General features: G+C 46.5%; 1 protein-coding gene across 1 annotated transcript in view; it reads left to right on the top strand.

Annotated features, from left to right (window-relative positions):
- The window catches only part of LOC134790463 (bridge-like lipid transfer protein family member 1), a 125065-nt gene that overhangs the window by 92066 nt on the left and 14536 nt on the right, over window positions 1–18463 (top strand). Inside the window, exons 52-56 of the mRNA XM_063761272.1 lie at window positions 3128–3286; window positions 3469–3651; window positions 14193–14399; window positions 17442–17572; window positions 17765–17877. Coding sequence (XP_063617342.1) covers window positions 3128–3286; window positions 3469–3651; window positions 14193–14399; window positions 17442–17572; window positions 17765–17877 — 793 coding nt within the window. The remainder of the gene's footprint in view (window positions 1–3127; window positions 3287–3468; window positions 3652–14192; window positions 14400–17441; window positions 17573–17764; window positions 17878–18463) is intronic.

An 18463-nucleotide genomic window follows, 5' to 3' on the forward strand; every position in this document is an offset into this window, starting at 1 on the left:
CGGCCACAGCTGCTTACTGACGGTGAGAGTATACATGACGACCAGCACCCCGGAGCTGCGCCACCACCGACACTGGCAGGAGGTGCTGCGTGCCGCCGCCGGCATGCGGCCACAGCTGCCTACTGACGGTGAGAGTATACATGACGACCAGCACCCCGGAGCTGCGCCACCACCGACACTGGCAGGAGGTGCTGCGTGCCGCCGCCGGCATGCGGCCACAGCTGCCTACTGACGGTGAGAGTATACATGACGACCAGCACCCCGGAGCTGCGCCACCACCGACACTGGCAGGAGGTGCTGCGTGCCGCCGCCGGCATGCGGCCACAGCTGCCTACTGACGGTGAGAGTACACATGACGACCAGCACCCCGGAGCTGCGCCACCACCGACACTGGCAGGAGGTGCTGCGTGCCGCCGCCGGCATGCGGCCACAGCTGCCTACTGACGGTGAGAGTATACATGACGACCGGCACCCCGGAGCTGCGCCACCACCGACACTGGCAGGAGGTGCTGCGTGCCGCCGCCGGCATGCGGCCACAGCTGCCTACTGACGGTGAGAGTATACATGACGACCAGCACCCCGGAGCTGCGCCACCACCGACACTGGCAGGAGGTGCTGCGTGCCGCCGCCGGCATGCGGCCACAGCTGCCTACTGACGGTGAGAGTATACATGACGACCAGCACCCCGGAGCTGCGCCACCACCGACACTGGCAGGAGGTGCTGCGTGCCGCTGCCGGCATGCGGCCACAGCTGCCTACTGACGGTGAGAGTATACATGACGACCAGCACCCCGGAGCTGCGCCACCACCGACACTGGCAGGAGGTGCTGCGTGCCGCCGCCGGCATGCGGCCACAGCTGCCTACTGACGGTGAGAGTATACATGACGACCAGCACCCCGGAGCTGCGCCACCACCGACACTGGCAGGAGGTGCTGCGTGCCGCCGCCGGCATGCGGCCACAGCTGCCTACTGACGGTGAGAGTATACATGACGACCAGCACCTCGGAGCTGCGCCACCACCGACACTGGCAGGAGGTGCTGCGTGCCGCCGCCGGCATGCGGCCACAGCTGCCTACTGACGGTGAGAGTATACATGACGACCAGCACCCCGGAGCTGCGCCACCACCGACACTGGCAGGAGGTGCTGCGTGCCGCCGCCGGCATGCGGCCACAGCTGCCTACTGACGGTGAGAGTATACATGACGACCAGCACCCCGGAGCTGCGCCACCACCGACACTGGCAGGAGGTGCTGCGTGCCGCCGCCGGCATGCGGCCACAGCTGCCTACTGACGGTGAGAGTATACATGACGACCAGCACCCCGGAGCTGCGCCACCACCGACACTGGCAGGAGGTGCTGCGTGCCTCCGCCGGCATGCGGCCACAGCTGCCTACTGACGGTGAGAGTATACATGACGACCAGCACCCCGGAGCTGCGCCACCACCGACACTGGCAGGAGGTGCTGCGTGCCGCCGTCGGCATGCGGCCACAGCTGCCTACTGACGGTGAGAGTACACATGACGACCAGCACCCCGGAGCTGCGCCACCACCGACATTGGCAGGAGGTGCTGCGTGCCGCCGCCGGCATGCGGCCACAGCTGCCTACTGACGGTGAGAGTATACATGACGACCAGCACCCCGGAGCTGCGCCACCACCGACACTGGCAGGAGGTGCTGCGTGCCGCCGCCGGCATGCGGCCACAGCTGCCTACTGACGGTGAGAGTATACATGACGACCAGCACCCCGGAGCTGCGCCACCACCGACACTGGCAGGAGGTGCTGCGTGCCGCCGCCGGCATGCGGCCACAGCTGCCTACTGACGGTGAGAGTATACATGACGACCAGCACCCCGGAGCTGCGCCACCACCGACACTGGCAGGAGGTGCTGCGTGCCGCCGCCGGCATGCGGCCACAGCTGCCTACTGACGGTGAGAGTATACATGACGACCAGCACCCCGGAGCTGCGCCACCACCGACACTGGCAGGAGGTGCTGCGTGCCGCCGCCGGCATGCGGCCACAGCTGCCTACTGACGGTGAGAGTATACATGACGACCAGCACCCCGGAGCTGCGCCACCACCGACACTGGCAGGAGGTGCTGCGTGCCGCCGCCGGCATGCGGCCACAGCTGCCTACTGACGGTGAGAGTATACATGACGACCAGCACCCCGGAGCTGCGCCACCACCGACACTGGCAGGAGGTGCTGCGTGCCGCCGCCGGCATGCGGCCACAGCTGCCTACTGACGGTGAGAGTATACATGACGACCAGCACCTCGGAGCTGCGCCACCACCGACACTGGCAGGAGGTGCTGCGTGCCGCCGCCGGCATGCGGCCACAGCTGCCTACTGACGGTGAGAGTATACATGACGACCAGCACCTCGGAGCTGCGCCACCACCGACACTGGCAGGAGGTGCTGCGTGCCGCCGCCGGCATGCGGCCACAGCTGCCTACTGACGGTGAGAGTATACATGACGACCAGCACCCCGGAGCTGCGCCACCACCGACACTGGCAGGAGGTGCTGCGTGCCGCCGCCGGCATGCGGCCACAGCTGCCTACTGACGGTGAGAGTATACATGACGACCAGCACCCCGGAGCTGCGCCACCACCGACACTGGCAGGAGGTTCTGCGTGCCGCCGCCGGCATGCGGCCACAGCTGCTTACTGACCGTAACTTGTAATCTGTACTGTTGAGTCCCAGGACTCAATTTGGCAGCCAAAAACGATCTCGAGGTTTTAAACTTATAAAATTGAGTTGTGATTGTCATTGTCGTCGCGATATCACGTCCCTATGACTCGAAAAGTTACGCGACGCTTCTCACGTGGGGTCAGTTACCTGTACCCTTATATCGTTGCGGTGAGGTTGTAGACTGGTACTGATTTTTTTAATACAAAAACATTATTCAGAAAATTCCTGAATTCTACAAATTTAGTGCCGGGAGAGCCCTCTTGCGAGTGAGAGGAGGCCTGTGCCCAGCAGTGGGACGTATATAGGCTGAATGATGAGTGCCGGGAGCATTCCGAAGGGTTAACAATGGTATTCATGGATTACAAATCCCCTTTTTTACGTAAGTTTAAAAAAAAACAAACGTTTGAATGCAGTTCAATATTTCATTTGTATACAGACACGGTCCTCGGCGGAACGATGGAACTGCACGGCGCCAACATCTCGCTGGCGTGCTTCCACGGGAACAGCTTCAAGGCCAAGTCCTGGGCGCTCTTCAGCCTCAAGGACCCCTGCATCAGCTTCGCTACGGAAGCCCAGCAGCTCCCCAACGATGACGGTAATTTTAACGGCAACTTTTACTTGTAACTATGTTTAGTTGAAAATTTTTCGTATGGATGTAGTTTGCAAATCGTACGTTTAAATACCTAACCTAACCTCCATCATGTTTTCGTCGCACTATTTCTATTTTTTTCGACCTTACGTCTCTATTAATTACATAATGAACCTGTTTATGTGTAGGTGAACTGGAAGTGAACGTAACGCAGTCCCTGACGGCATCGCTGGGCGGCAGCAACGGCGCGGCCAACGGCCACCAATCAGTCGGCACCGTCTGCCGCATGACCCGCGCCTTGCTCTTCCCACCGCAGTTCAAGACATTACGGGAGTGGTTCACGTACGCCTTCGCCAGCAGCGAGATAGACGGTATGTGCGTCTCTCTCACACTAGTACCGTGTGACATGACCCGCGCCTTGCTCTTCCCACCGCAGTTCAAGACATTACGGGAGTGGTTCACGTACGCCTTCGCCAGCAGCGAGATAGACGGTATGTGCGTCTCTCTCACACTAGTACCGTGTGACATGACCCGCGCCTTGCTCTTCCCGCCGCAGTTCAAGACATTACGGGAGTGGTTCACGTACGCCTTCGCCAGCAGCGAGATAGACGGTATGTGCGTCTCTCTCACACTAGTACCGTGTGACATGACCCGCGCCTTGCTCTTCCCACCGCAGGTCAAGACATTACGGGAGTGGTTCACGTACGCCTTCGCCAGCAGCGAGATAGACGGTATGTGCGTCTCTCTCACACTAGTACCGTGTGACATGACCCGCGCCTTGCTCTTCCCGCCGCAGTTCAAGACATTACGGGAGTGGTTCACGTACGCCTTCGCCAGCAGCGAGATAGACGGTATGTGCGTCTCTCTCACACTAGTACCGTGTGACATGACCCGCGCCTTGCTCTTCCCACCGCAGTTCAAGACATTACGGGAGTGGTTCACGTACGCCTTCGCCAGCAGCGAGATAGACGGTATGTGCGTCTCTCTCACACTAGTACCGTGTGACATGACCCGCGCCTTGCTCTTCCCACCGCAGTTCAAGACATTACGGGAGTGGTTCACGTACGCCTTCGCCAGCAGCGAGATAGACGGTATGTGCGTCTCTCTCACACTAGTACCGTGTGACATGACCCGCGCCTTGCTCTTCCCACCGCAGTTCAAGACATTACGGGAGTGGTTCACGTACGCCTTCGCCAGCAGCGAGATAGACGGTATGTGCGTCTCTCTCACACTAGTACCGTGTGACATGACCCGCGCCTTGCTCTTCCCACCGCAGTTCAAGACATTACGGGAGTGGTTCACGTACGCCTTCGCCAGCAGCGAGATAGACGGTATGTGCGTCTCTCTCACACTATTACCATGTGACATGACCCGAGCCTTGCTTTTTCCCCCGCAGTACAAGACTCCGCGAGTGGTTCACCTAATGCTTTCGCCAGCAGCGAGATAGACGGTATTTGCGTCTCTTTCGCAGCCAGTGGCATTTCTATTTGCCTTCTTAAGTCGCTTGTAGCTTCTAGATAAAGAGCGGTATTTCCTATCAATGAGCGCTACCTACTTGAACTATTTCATGCCGAGCTTCCCTAAACATTAAGAAAAAGTATGACAGAATACTTCTTAACCGTTCAGGTTATTATTTCGTTCATAGTCCAACTACTGTGTATTTTTTCTATGTTGATTTGCCAAAAATCCAGTGTATAGTATGTTGTTTCTTCTTATAAAAATTACATTTTCACTTCTCATGCTCATACAGTTAGACCACAGATTATATAATAGTTTTTACGAACAGATACTTATCCCTCAAGTATGTTGTTTCTTCTTATAAAAATTACATTTTCACTTCTCATGCTCATACAGTTAGACCACAGATTATATAATAGTTTTTACGAACAGATACTTATCCCTCAAAGATAACGCAAATACCTACCGTTTTGATACCTACACAAAAATACAATGGAGTGACCTTCAGCGCGCCGCTGCCCGCACCGCGCGCACCGGCACAACGCTAGGGTTGCTGACGCTTAGAAATGATAAATAAATTCCTACTTAAATAGCGGAGATAACTTAAAGGAAAGCTAAATCTTATTTTTATTTTTTTTTATTTAGGAAACAAACAGTCACATACAAATATGTTTAAGCTTGTAGATATACAATAAGACCTATAGCACAGATTATATAATAGTTCTTACGAACAGATACTTATCTCTCAAAGAAAAAGCAAATACCTACCGTTTTGATACCTACACAAAAATAGGATCTATATCTAAATCCCTAAAGTCTTTTCTCCTATTTTTGCATTCCCTAATATTGTTTGTCATAATGATCAGTTGTCCTAACACTCGTATACCCTAATTTTGGTTTCCCTATTATCGAATGGCCGATTTTTTTTGTCCTAATATGTTTTTCCCTAATGGCAGTTTCCATATTGAGTATTTATCCTAATGTTATGTAGCATAATTCTTTTTTTACCTAATTATTGTTAGGCCTAAATATTATATATCCTAGCCATCATGTTGACGTGACACCGAACATCGAAGCAACTTACGACACAATTTCAGAACAGGAGCTTTTACCACTGAAAGATGAAGTACGGGCAGCTATTAAACACCTTAAGCGGAACAAGGCAGTAGGTTTCGATGAAATTCCGATCGAAACAATTAAAGCCATGGGGGAAATCGGGGTAGACATACTGCACACTATCTGTCACCAAATATGGGTCACTGGAATCTGGCCGAGCGATTGGTCACACTCTATATTCATTCCATTACATAAAAAGGGATCGACTAAAAAGTGTAATAACTATAGATTAATCTCCCTCATTTCCCACGCCAGTAAGATAATGTTACACTTTATAAACAAGGCTACAGGCTTACCTGTCCTGTGAGATCGCCTCGGAGCAAGCTGGTTTTGTTAAAGGTCGAGGCACACGTGAGCAAATACTCATAATGCGACAGATTGTAGAGAAGACTAGAGAGTTCAACATCACGCTCTACGTGTGCTTCGTTGACTTCAGGAAAACTTTTGATACCGTCAAGTGGTGGAAACTATGGCTGGTCCTGACGGAAATGGGTGTACCACATCACCTAGTACACCTCATCAAACGTCTGTATGAAGATGGCACAGCCGCAGTTCGAGTTGATGGTATCGACTCCGAACATTTCAAAACGCAAGCCGGTGTCAGGCAGGGCTGTATATTATCTCCCTTACTGTTCAACATATATAGTTGAATTATCGAGAAGATGGAATTGCATTTGTAGTGGTTGTATGCTGATAGTACAAGAAAATAGAAAATTCAAATATAGAATGCCTGTAAACAAACAATACTACTACATATGCAATTCCACGCTCTCGATGATTCAACTATACACGGAGTATATCATGCGGATAGTTCTCGAAGATTGGAACAAGGGAATATCCGTGGGAGGCCGGAAAATATCGAATCTAAGATACGCAGACGATACGACCCTCCTAGCGTCAACCAAAAGCGAAATCGAGACTCTACTCCGACGCCTAGAGACCACAGCGCTGGATTTTGGACTGGCAATCAATCGCGACAAAACCAAAATGTTGATCATAGACCGTGGCAATAGGTGTACCCTTGTTTTGCCGACAAACTTTTCATAGAATATTATTTCATCGACAACGTTTCATCGAAACGTTAGTACTAGTAATATTGTTTGGCGTTATTTTGTTTCATATACTATTTAATTCAATTTTTCTTACTGCGTAGAAATACTATTCAACGAATATTACTTGATCGCTAATTCGTTTCAAATTATTTTAATTGGTACAACTACTAAACATTGCAATTCATTTGTTCGACTTATTACTTTAATACATTTTTATATGTCAATACTACACATTTATACATTTTTCTGTTGTAAGAATTTTAGATTTAGGTTAGGTTAGAACTGCGACCCCACACAGAAACGAACGGCTATCAAAGTCGGTTTAGGTTAGGTTAGAACTGCGACCCCACACAGAAACGAACGGCTTTCAGAGTAGGTTTAGGTTAGGTTAGAACTGCGACCCCACACAGAAACGAACGGCTTTCAGAGTAGGTTTAGGTTAGGTTAGAACTGCGACCCCACACAGAAACGAACGGCTTTTAAAGTAGGTTTAGGTTAGGGTAGAATTGCGACCCCACCCACACAGACACGAACGGCTTTCAAAGTAGGTTTAGGTTAGGTTAGAACTGCGACCCCACACAGAAACAAACGGCTTTCAAAGTAGGTTTAGGTTAGGTTAGAACTGCGATCCCACACAGAAACGAACGGCTATGAAAGTAGGTTTAGGTTAAGTGAGAACTGCGACCCCACACAGAAACGAACGGCTATCTAAGTCGGTTTAGGTTAGGTTAGAACTGCGACCCCACACAGAAACGAACGGTTATCAAAGTCAGTTTAGGTTAGGTTAGAACTGCGACCCCACACAGAAACGAACGGCTTTCAAAGTAGGTTTAGGTTAGGTTAGAACTGCGACCCCACACAGAAACGAAAGGCTTTTAAAGTAGGTTTAGGTCAGGTTAGAATTGCGACCCCACACAGACACGAACGGCTTTCAAAGTAGGTTTAGGTTAGGTTAGAACTGCGACCCCACACAGAAACGAAAGGCTTTTAAAGTAGGTTTAGGTTAGGTTAGAATTGCGACCCCACACAGACACGAACGGCTTTCAAAGTAGGTTTAGGTTAGGTTAGAACTGCGCCCCACACAGAAACAAACGGCTTTCAATGTAGGTTTAGGTTAGGTTAGAACTGCGATCCCACACAGAAACGAACGGCTATGAAAGTAGGTTTAGGTTAGGTTAGAACTGCGATCCCACACAGAAACGAACGGCTTTCAAAGTAGGTTTAGGTTAGGTTAGAATTGAGACCCTACATAGAAATGAACGGCTTAGTAAGTAAAATTATTGTTACCAACCTATTTATAATTAGGTTAGAACTGCGACCCCACACAGAAACGAACGGCTTTTAAAGTAGGTTTAGGTTAGGTTAGAATTGCGATCCCACACAGACACGAACGGCTTTCAAAGTAGGTTTAGATTAGGTTAGAACTGCGACCCCAGACAGAAACAAACGGCTTTCAAAGTAGGTTTAGGTTAGGTTAGAACTGCGATCCCACACAGAAACGAACGGCTATGAAAGTAGGTTTAGGTTAGGTTAGAACTGCGATCCCACACAGAAACGAACGGCTTTCAAAGTAGGTTTAGGTTAGGTTAGAACTGCGACCCTACATAGAAATGAACGGCTTAGTAAGTAAAATTATTGTTACCAACCTATTTATAATTTGCCCAAAATGAAAATGGCAGCCTATAATCGCGCAGAGAGAGCCGACTGACGTGATTGCGATTCGATAACGAAATATTACAAATTGAAATAATTTTACGCGTAATAAATTTTATTAAATACAATCCAAAGTGAAATAAGAAAACCCGTAAAGAAATACCACGATATAAACTATATACAAAATAACTCAAGTACCAATTAAAAGTCCCCGATTTAAATTTAATAGTATCGATTCTTCGACGCAATAACTTGTCGATAAAATGAAAATACTTGAAACATTGTCTTCGAAATAACATTCGATGAAATGTCTGTCGGCGATTCAAGGGTAAACCGTGGCAATAACAACCAACCAGACGTCCAAAATATAGCAGGATGCGAAGTTGTTAGTAGCTACGTATACCTAGGCTCCACGATCACCAACACCGGAGGTTGCGAAGATGAGATTCGGAGACGTTGCGCCGTGACTAGATCCTCGGTCGAAAAACTCACAAAGATTTGGAAGGACCGCAGAATAACCAGAAACACAAAGGTTCGGCTGATGAGATGCCTGGTATTTCCAATCTTTCTATACGGAGCTGAGACGTGGACGCTGAGGATGCAAGACCGTCGCAAGATTGACGAGCTGGCAATGTGGTGTTGGAGACGCTTGCTCAGAATCCCATGGACTGCACACCGCAGCAACGCTTCGATTCTGAAAGAGCTTAATATCAAAGAGAGATTGTCGTCGACTGTGCAATTGCGAATCCTCAAACTCTTTGGACACATCACTCGTAACGAGGACTCCATGGAACGCTTGGTGGTGCAAGGGAGAGTCGAAGGCAAAAGATCTCGTGGCCGCTCCCCAACACGATGGACAGACCTCATTAAGTCCATCACAGGAAATTCAGTCAACGATTGCTCTCACTCCACCAAAAACAGAGCCACATGGCGACGGATCGCAAGAGCTGCGGTGGCGCAGAAATCGACCGTGACATGACCACGACCACTCTGTCAAGAGTGCACGACTAAGAAGAAGAAGAACCATCATGTTACCTAATTTTACTTAGCCTATCGTTGCTTGACCTAACACTCGTATGCCCTAATTTTGATTTCCCTATTTCGTTTCGTTTTTACAATGGTCGCAGTTCTAACCTGACCTAACCGACTTTTGTGGCAGCAGTTCGTTTTTGCGAGGATCACAGTTCTAACCTAACCTAACCCACTTTTGTGGCAGCAGTTCGTTTTTGCGAGGATCACAGTTCTAACCTAACCTAACCCACTTTTGTGGCAACAGTTCGTTTTTGCAAGGATCGCAGTTCTAACCTAACCTAACCCACTTTTGTGGCAGCAGTTCGTTTTTGCTAGGATCGTATTTCTAACCTAACCTAGTTTTAACAGCAGTTCGTTTTTACAATGGTCGCAGTTCTAACCTAACCTAACCCACTTTTGTGGCAGCAGTTCGTTTTTGCGAGGGTCACAGTTCTAACCTAACCTAACCTACTTTTGTGGCAACAGCTCGTTACCATTAATTATGGAAAGTAATTGTTATGATAATTGATCAATAGGAAAAGAAACTGTTATGACAATTGATAATTAGGGCAATAGCCATTAGGTCAAAACAGTTAGAGCATATTATTTTATGCCAAACATTGTTAGGGATTACGAAGAATATGGTAAAAAACATTAGGGATCTTTATAGTTATGGTACAAATGCTTAGGACAAATGAGCCTTAGGCTAACCATTACATTATGGAGAACAATCGTTATGACAATTGATCGTTAGGGCATGTGCCCATTAGGGCAAGTGACTTTAGGACAAACGTTGTTAGGGATTCAGAAGGACACCCACAAAAATACAATGGAGTGACCTTCAGCGCGCCGCTCCCCGCACCGCGCGCACCGGCACAACGCTAGGGTTGCTGACGCTTAGAAATGATAAATAAATACCTACTTAAACAGCGGAATGAAATAACAGGAAAGCCAAATCTTAAATTATACCTAATATTCCGTTTATGCGTTAGTGTTTGCGAAATACTAATTTTAAAAGGTCATATGCCCCTGCAATAACCGCAGTGTTTACGCCGTTTTATAAACCGCGCAATAATCCCAGCAATAATTAGTTTTAAAACTTCGTGTACTTTAAAACCAGATAGAAATTAATGTTACACAATAGTTAAGCCATAAATGAGTAAGTAGGTACTTTCCGGTGTAAAGTTAACTTACTGTCGTTAAAATAAATATTTACCAAAATAAATTAAAAATTTGCTACCTATTTCAAATAGATAGATATCTATACATTTGTCGTAATAAACATTACATGTTTAATTAAAGAAATTCAATAGTACCTATGTAGCTTGTAACTATCGTAAAAACCGGGCAAGAGCGAGTCGGACTCGCGCACGAAGGGTTCCGTAACGCGGCAAAAAAAAACGGACACCCATCCAAGTACTGACCCCGCCCGACGTTGCTTAACTTCGGTCAAAAATCACGTTTGTTGTATAGGACTTAAATCTTTATTTTATTCTGTTTTTAGTATTTGTTGTTATAGCGGCAACAGAAATACATCATCTGTGAAAATTTCAACTGTCTAGCTATCACGGTTCGTGAGATACAGCCTGGTGACAGACGGACGGACGGACGGGCGGACAGCGGAGTCTTAGTAATAGGGTCCCGTTTTACCCTTTGGGTACGGAACCCTAAAAATTGACTGTGCGGCGCGCGGTAACGTGCGTGCGTGAGCGCGTGTGGCAACCAACTGTCTTGCTTTTCTACTGTGAACGGTAACAGATTCGTAGGTATAAATCCGAGCTCGCGCGGAGAGTTCCATAGGCCTGCCTATAGTTCCATTAAATATAGAATAATGATATGGTAATAAGTAGAAACAGGGCTAGTTCGGTTCTGCCTATAAATAGGAAGATACACAGAAGTAACAATTGGATACACAACTCACAAAGTACCAAGTATCGATTATGCTTACAAACGTACATACATTGCATAAGACTGTAAAACAATGACTTTCTTTTTTTTTTTTTTACAAAGGAAGTAATAACATACAAGTAATTACACTGCTATGGAAATATTTGGCTCCGCAGACCACTACTATATTTACCGAAAGACAATGAGAAGATATCTAGATTTATGAAGTTAACATTATAATTTTGACAGGCTCGTCTAAAGAAAGTATTTTTGGCGAAATTAGAACTACAAAAGTTGATATGGAATGTTTGGTGGTGGCGAGTGGGAATACTACGAGGCAATTTAAAAACAATTTTTTCAATAAGAGTGGAAGAATCAATGAGGCTATTTAGGAGTTTATAAAGAAACATTTGATCTATAAATACACGTCTTTTTTCTAGTGGCCCAAGACCACGACGGTGTGTGCTATTCTCTGACATATTCAAACCGTGGCGGAAGTGGAGCGACTTTAATAACTTATTTTGAATTCTTTTTATGTGAACGGTATATTGAGGGGTCCAGAAGACACTACCGAATTCTAAAATGCTACGAACATAAGAGGAATATAATACTTTTAAGGTGTTTGGATCTTTAAATGGCTGAGATAGTCTAAGTATCAGAACCCAATTTCTTGTAGGCTTTCGTGGTGATGTGGTCTATGTGTGAAATGAAATTGAGCTTAGAATCTAAAATAATGCCAAGATCTCGAACCTTTGTTACTCTATTTATGACCTTTCCTGAAAAATTATAATTGAAAAGAAGGGGACTTCGTTTACGAGTGAAAGTAATACAGTTGCATTTATCAAGGTTTAGAAGTAATTGGTTAGAACCGCAATATGAGGCAAAGCTATCAAGATCACGTTGCATGTCCAGGCAGTCGTTCTTTGTTTTTATGATTTTAATTTTTTTTGTGTCGTCTGCATAGACTAGATGTTTCGAACTAGAAAATGATGAACCCATATCGTTAACATATATGATAAATAAAAGCGGTCCTAAATGAGAGCCTTGAGGGACCCCTAAATCAATGGTTAAGTATCTGGAAGTATAGCCCCTCAGTGATACTGCCTGGCATCGGTTTTGGATATAGGATTCAATCCACCTGTAGAGATCGCCGTGTATACCGAGTTCGTATAATTTGTGTAATAACATAGTATGGTTAATTTTATCAAAAGCTTTTGAGAAATCGGTATACACGGCGTCAACCTGATGACCGTTGTCCATAGCGTTCAGAATAAAATCTGTGAAGGTAATGAGATTCGTGTCGACACTACGGCCACGAAGAAAACCGTGTTGGTCAGGAGAAATTATACGAATGATACAACTTGTCAATTCGGAGGTCACTATTTTTTCAAGAATTTTGCCAAATATGCATAATTTAGATATGGGTCTGTACTGTGTCACATCATGTTTATCTCCGCTTTTGTGTATTGGTGTTATTAAAGCCGTTTTCCAAACAGAAGGGAAACAACCCTCGGATAACGATTTACGGAAAATAATAGTGAGAGGAGTAGCCAATTCCTTGCTACAGCGAGAGATTAAAATCGGATGAATATGGTCAAGTCCCGCTCCCTTATTTCTATTAACCTGTTGGAGATGTTTAAGGACAAGTGTTTTATTTATGTTAATCGAAGATATATCTACCAGACTATTGTTTATATGGGAATTAGGAGAGACTGGGTACACGGTACCTTTAACAAAAACTGAGGGGAAATAATCATTAAAGTAATTAGCTACTGTCTCGCTGTCAGTAGAGGAGTTGCTTCCATAATACATACAGTCTGAGGTTTTGTTTGCGGAAAACTTTGATTTAATAAAAGACCAAAAATATTTAGGGCACTTACGAATATTTTTCTCGGCAAAAGATATATATGAATTATAGCAATCCAGTTCCATTTTGTGTTCTCTTGTTCTTAACAACTTGAAAGAAAGATAATCTAAAGGGTTTTTGTAAGTTTTCCACCTGGTGTGCATTTTATGTTTTTCCCGACTTAATTTCACTAACGCCCGGGTATACCAAGGGGGACGATTACTAGAGCAGTTTGTCTTACTAAGAGGAACATACTTTTTAATGTGTTTAAGATTGAGTAAAAATAAGTGGTAGCCTGTTCTGTATTCATATTTTGCATTAGGGTCCAGTTAGTGGAAGAAAGAGCGTCACGTATTTTTTCGTAATTTGCAGCATAAAAAAGCAATTTCTCTCTAGGGGGCTCATACGCGGCCGAAAGAAAGGAAAGCTTGATATCAATGTCGAGAGATTTGTGATGGGAGTCCTCAGGTGTTAGTGGTGTCGCACAGTGCGTAACAGAGCAAGACAAATCGCTTAACACTAGGTCTAAGATCCGATTGTTTACATTAGAGCACCAGTTAAATTGTTTTAAACCCGAGAGGTTTAAGAAATCGGAGACTAAGGTTGCAGTCGCATTGTTGTTTGTGTCAATAACTAAGCTTCCATTAAAAGGTGTCCAAATTTATACCTAATATTCCGTTTATGCGTTAGTGTTTGCGAAATACTCATTGTTAAAGGCCATATGTCCCTGCAGTAACCGCAGTGTTTACGCCGTTTTATAAACCGCGCAATGATCTCGCTGCGCTCGGACCAATTAATTGCCTCGGATAAAAATGGATCGCATTATGCCCTTGTTGTACAATCTACTATTTGGATTTGGCTCCCATTTAAAATAACGATTACCTTTCAGCCATCGAGTTATTCCCATCGCTGGAGCTCGCTCGCGAGCGGGAGGCGGGCGCGGGCAACACCAACAGCGCGGAGCGCGAGCGGGAGCGCAAGTCCGCCGCGCCCGCGCACGCGCAGCACCAGCGCGAGGTCATCTTCGCGCTGCCCGCGCTGCAGCTGCACCTCCGGACCAAGCACCGGCAGAGCCCCGCGCCGCCCACCGAGCAGGGTCGGTATACCGTCCCTCTCTAGCAACACCAACAGCGCGGAGCGCGAGCGGGAGCGCAAGTCCGCCGCGCCCGCGCACGCGCAGCACCAGCGCGAGGTCATCTTCGCGCTGCCCGCGCTGCAGCTGCACCTCCGGACCAAGCACCGGCAGAGCCCCGCGCCGCCCACCGAGCAGGGTCGGTATACCGTCCCTCTCTAGCAACACCAACAGCGCGGAGCGCGAGCGGGAGCGCAAGTCCGCCGCGCCCGCGCACGCGCAGCACCAGCGCGAGGTCATCTTCGCGCTGCCCGCGCTGCAGCTGCACCTCCGGACCAAGCACCGGCAGAGCCCCGCGCCGCCCACCGAGCAGGGTCGGTATATCTTCCCTCTCTTTCTGGTTTTCTAATAAGCCGTTAGCTATATAGCATTATGCTGAGTTGCTTGGGTCCATTTCGTGATGAGCACTTTATACTTGTCGCTGGACTGGTGATCTTCTAGTGTATCTCACACACCGCTGGGCTTCGGCCATTGAGAGTCAAGGTGAGGCATTGGCAATCAGCCTAGATATAGCGAAAGCGTTCGATCGGGTCTGGCATCGGGGTCTTCTTTCGAAGTTACCATCTTATGGATTGCCGGAGGGACTATGCAAATGGATCGCTAGCTTTTTGTCCGGCAGACGCATACGAGCCGTAGTAGACGGAAGCTCCTCCGATAGCATGGACATTAACGCTGGCGTTCCGCAAGGTTCTGTGCTATCCCCAACGCTGTTTTTGCTGCACATCAATGACATGTTGTCTATCGATGACATTCATTGCTATGCAGACGACAGTACTGGGGATGCCTATTACACAGGCCGTGCCAATATCCCTCGTTCTGTGGTGCTGGAGAGTCGTGAAAAGCTTGTGTCGGACATTGAGAGCACTCTATCCAGAGTTTCGGTGTGGGGTCGGGACAATTTAGTGCGATTCAACCCCACCAAGACACAAGTTTGCGCGTTCACCACTAAGAAAACCCCATTTACTGTGGTCCCACAGTTCCAGGGCACAGCCCTTACCATGTCAGGGAGTATTGGGATCCTAGGTGTCGACATCTCCAGTGACGTCCAATTCCGTAGCCACCTGGAAGGTAAGGCTGCGCTGGCGTCCAAAAAACTCGGTGTGCTCAATAAAGCGAGGCGATACTTTACTCCGGGGCAAAGACTGCTGCTTTATAAATCGCAAGTCATACCCCATATGGAGTACTGCTGTCACCTTTGGGCAGGAGCACCTGGATGCCAGCTTGGACCCTTCGACTCAGTCCAAAGGCGCGCTGTACGAATTGTCGATGATCCAAAACTCACAAGCGGTATTGAACCTTTAAGTCTAAGGAGAGACTTTGCCTCCTTGTGTGTGTTCTACCGCTTGTACAATGGGCTGTGCTCTGAGGGATTATTTGACATGATGCCAAAGGCCGCTTTCTATCACCGCACCGCTCGCCGTCGGCAGGGTGTTCATCCTCACCCCCTAGAACCTAAATGGTCGCGTACTGTGCGATTTAAGAGGAATTTCCTCCCGCGGACGCTCCGGCTTTGGAATGAGCTCCATTCCGAGGTTTTCCCGAGGGTCTACATTATGGGGTTCTTCAAAGAAGGAGTGTACAGGTTTTTAAAAGGTCGGCAACGCGCTTGTAACACCTCTGGAGTAGCAGGCGTCCATAGGCTACGGTGACAGCTTACCATCAGGCGGGCCGTATGCTTGTTTGCCACCGATGTGGTATTAAAAAATTTTTTTTTTGTTTCTCAGCTTTTGTTTTTTGTTCTTGTTTGTACAGTCGCCATCAGATATAGCCATCAGCGGCCATGGTGTTCACAATATCTGAACACGCACTCTAACGCCTTGACAATAGAGGCGTGTTCAGATATGTGTGAGCGCCTTGACCGCTCCGATATAAAGATAAAAAATGTTTATTTGCAAGAATGTAGGTACATATTTACAAGATGTCAGGGTGATAATTCTGGTCTCCATTTACATTCAGCCATTTATTGGCGTGCAAAATTCTGTCGCATTTTATACATATAGTAAAAATGTCAACATATTACAAACTAATTGACAATACAACCCTATCTTATACAAAAATAAATACATCAAATTTAATCTGAATTATATGTCAAAACACCAAATTTCAATTAATATAACCTTATCATAATACAAAAATCATACAAAATAGAAAATATATCATATTACAATTTATATGTCAAGTTACCAAATTTCAATTAATACATAATAGTCACAAACAAATATAAATTAAATGTAATAAAATATCAATCTAATAGGAATTCTTTTACACTATAAAAACACTTATTAATTAACCACTTAGTAAGTTCTTTCTTAAGGATTATTTCTGGTAATTCTTTGAATTTGTCTGGTAACTTGTTATAAATTTTTATGCACATGCAGTAAGAATTTTTTCTGTAGATGTCTGTCTTCTGTAGAGGAATGTAAAGTGCGTGTTCGTGTCTCACTTGTCGTTTAAATACTTCTGAGCTTTTTTTGAACATGTGTGGGTTTGTCTTGACAAAAAGGCAGGCCTCTTTTATGTACATCGATGGCAGAGGTAAAATTTCCATATATCTGATGGCGACTGTACATGTTGGTCCATGATTTCTAATGGTCACGAATAAATGCGTTTTACCTTTACCCTTATCCTTGTGTACATAATAAACCAATAGACATTACATTACAATATTAATATTATATATATATATCCTTGTTTATATGTATGTATGTATATATATATATATATATATATGTGTATGTATTTAGTGTACTCGTAGTCATAAGGTATAACATAATTATATATAGTAGGTATTTATTTAGAATGTTGATATTTTACTTCGCTCAAAAGTTACGTTTTTTTCTGTTTATTTCTCACTGCACCCACATGGACTCTTTTCTGTTTCGCCCTATGGTTGACTGGTAGAGAATGCCTATAACGGCATTAAGTCCGCCTGTTGTACTTTTTGTATGTGCAATAAAGTTTAAAAATAAAATAAATAAATAAATTATAATGTATATTGATTGGCAGACGCGAAGCCCGTAGTGGAGTGCAGCTTCATCACGGAGTTCGAGGATCACATCTTCGTGTCAGTGGATGCCGAGGCGTTCCTGTTTCTTCACGATTTAATATCGTCCTATATCAAGGAGAAGGACCGCGTCGTGAGTATATTTCGATATGTACCTTTAAGTTTTTCTCAATTTGTTAATCATACTTTCAAGCCCGACACACACTGTGCTTGCAATTTCACAACTACACATGTAATAAGTGGCAGGGAAGTAATAATGTGTGTGTGTGTCAAATCACTATCTTTGTGATATTCTGCCTTAGTTATGCATTTCCGTGTGTCCCAGATGCCGGGCACGGGCACGCGCGCGGCGTGGGGGGAGGTGGCCGGCCCGAGGCCGCCCGCGCAGGACTACCGCGACTACCACTGCCTCACCTGGCACCTAGAGCCCACCGTCAGGTCTGTATATCTATTGTAACCCAACTCGCTGCGCCAGACATGAGATCTTAGAAGAAATGCTGAGTCCTATGATGGGTAACAATGATAATAATGATAGATTTATATACGATTTTATATACCTGCTTCACAACTGCGCAGAAGGTCCTTTGCTTCGCATCCCTCTTTCTCGCAATAACATTCGTAAAAAAACCGGGCAAGTGCGAGTCGGACTCGCGCACGAAGGGTTCCGTACCATAATGCAAAAAAAAAACGAAAAAAAAGCAAAAAAAAAACGATCACCCATCCAAGTACTGACCACTCCCGACGTTGCTTAACTTTGGTCAAAAATCACGTTTGTTGTATGGGAGCCCCATTTAAATCTTAATTTTATTCTGTTTTTAGTATTTGTTGTTATAGCGGCAACAGAAATACATCATCTGTGAAAATTTCAACTGTCTAGCTATCACGGTTCGTGAGATACAGCCTGGTGACAGACGGACGGACGGACGGACGGACGGACGGACGGACGGACGGACGGACGGACGGACGGACGGACGGACGGACGGACAGCGAAGTCTTAGTAATAGGGTCCCGTTTTACCCTTTGG

The sequence above is a fragment of the Cydia splendana genome, chromosome 5 (genome assembly GCF_910591565.1).
Source record: "Cydia splendana chromosome 5, ilCydSple1.2, whole genome shotgun sequence".
Taxonomy (NCBI): Eukaryota; Metazoa; Arthropoda; class Insecta; order Lepidoptera; family Tortricidae; genus Cydia; species Cydia splendana.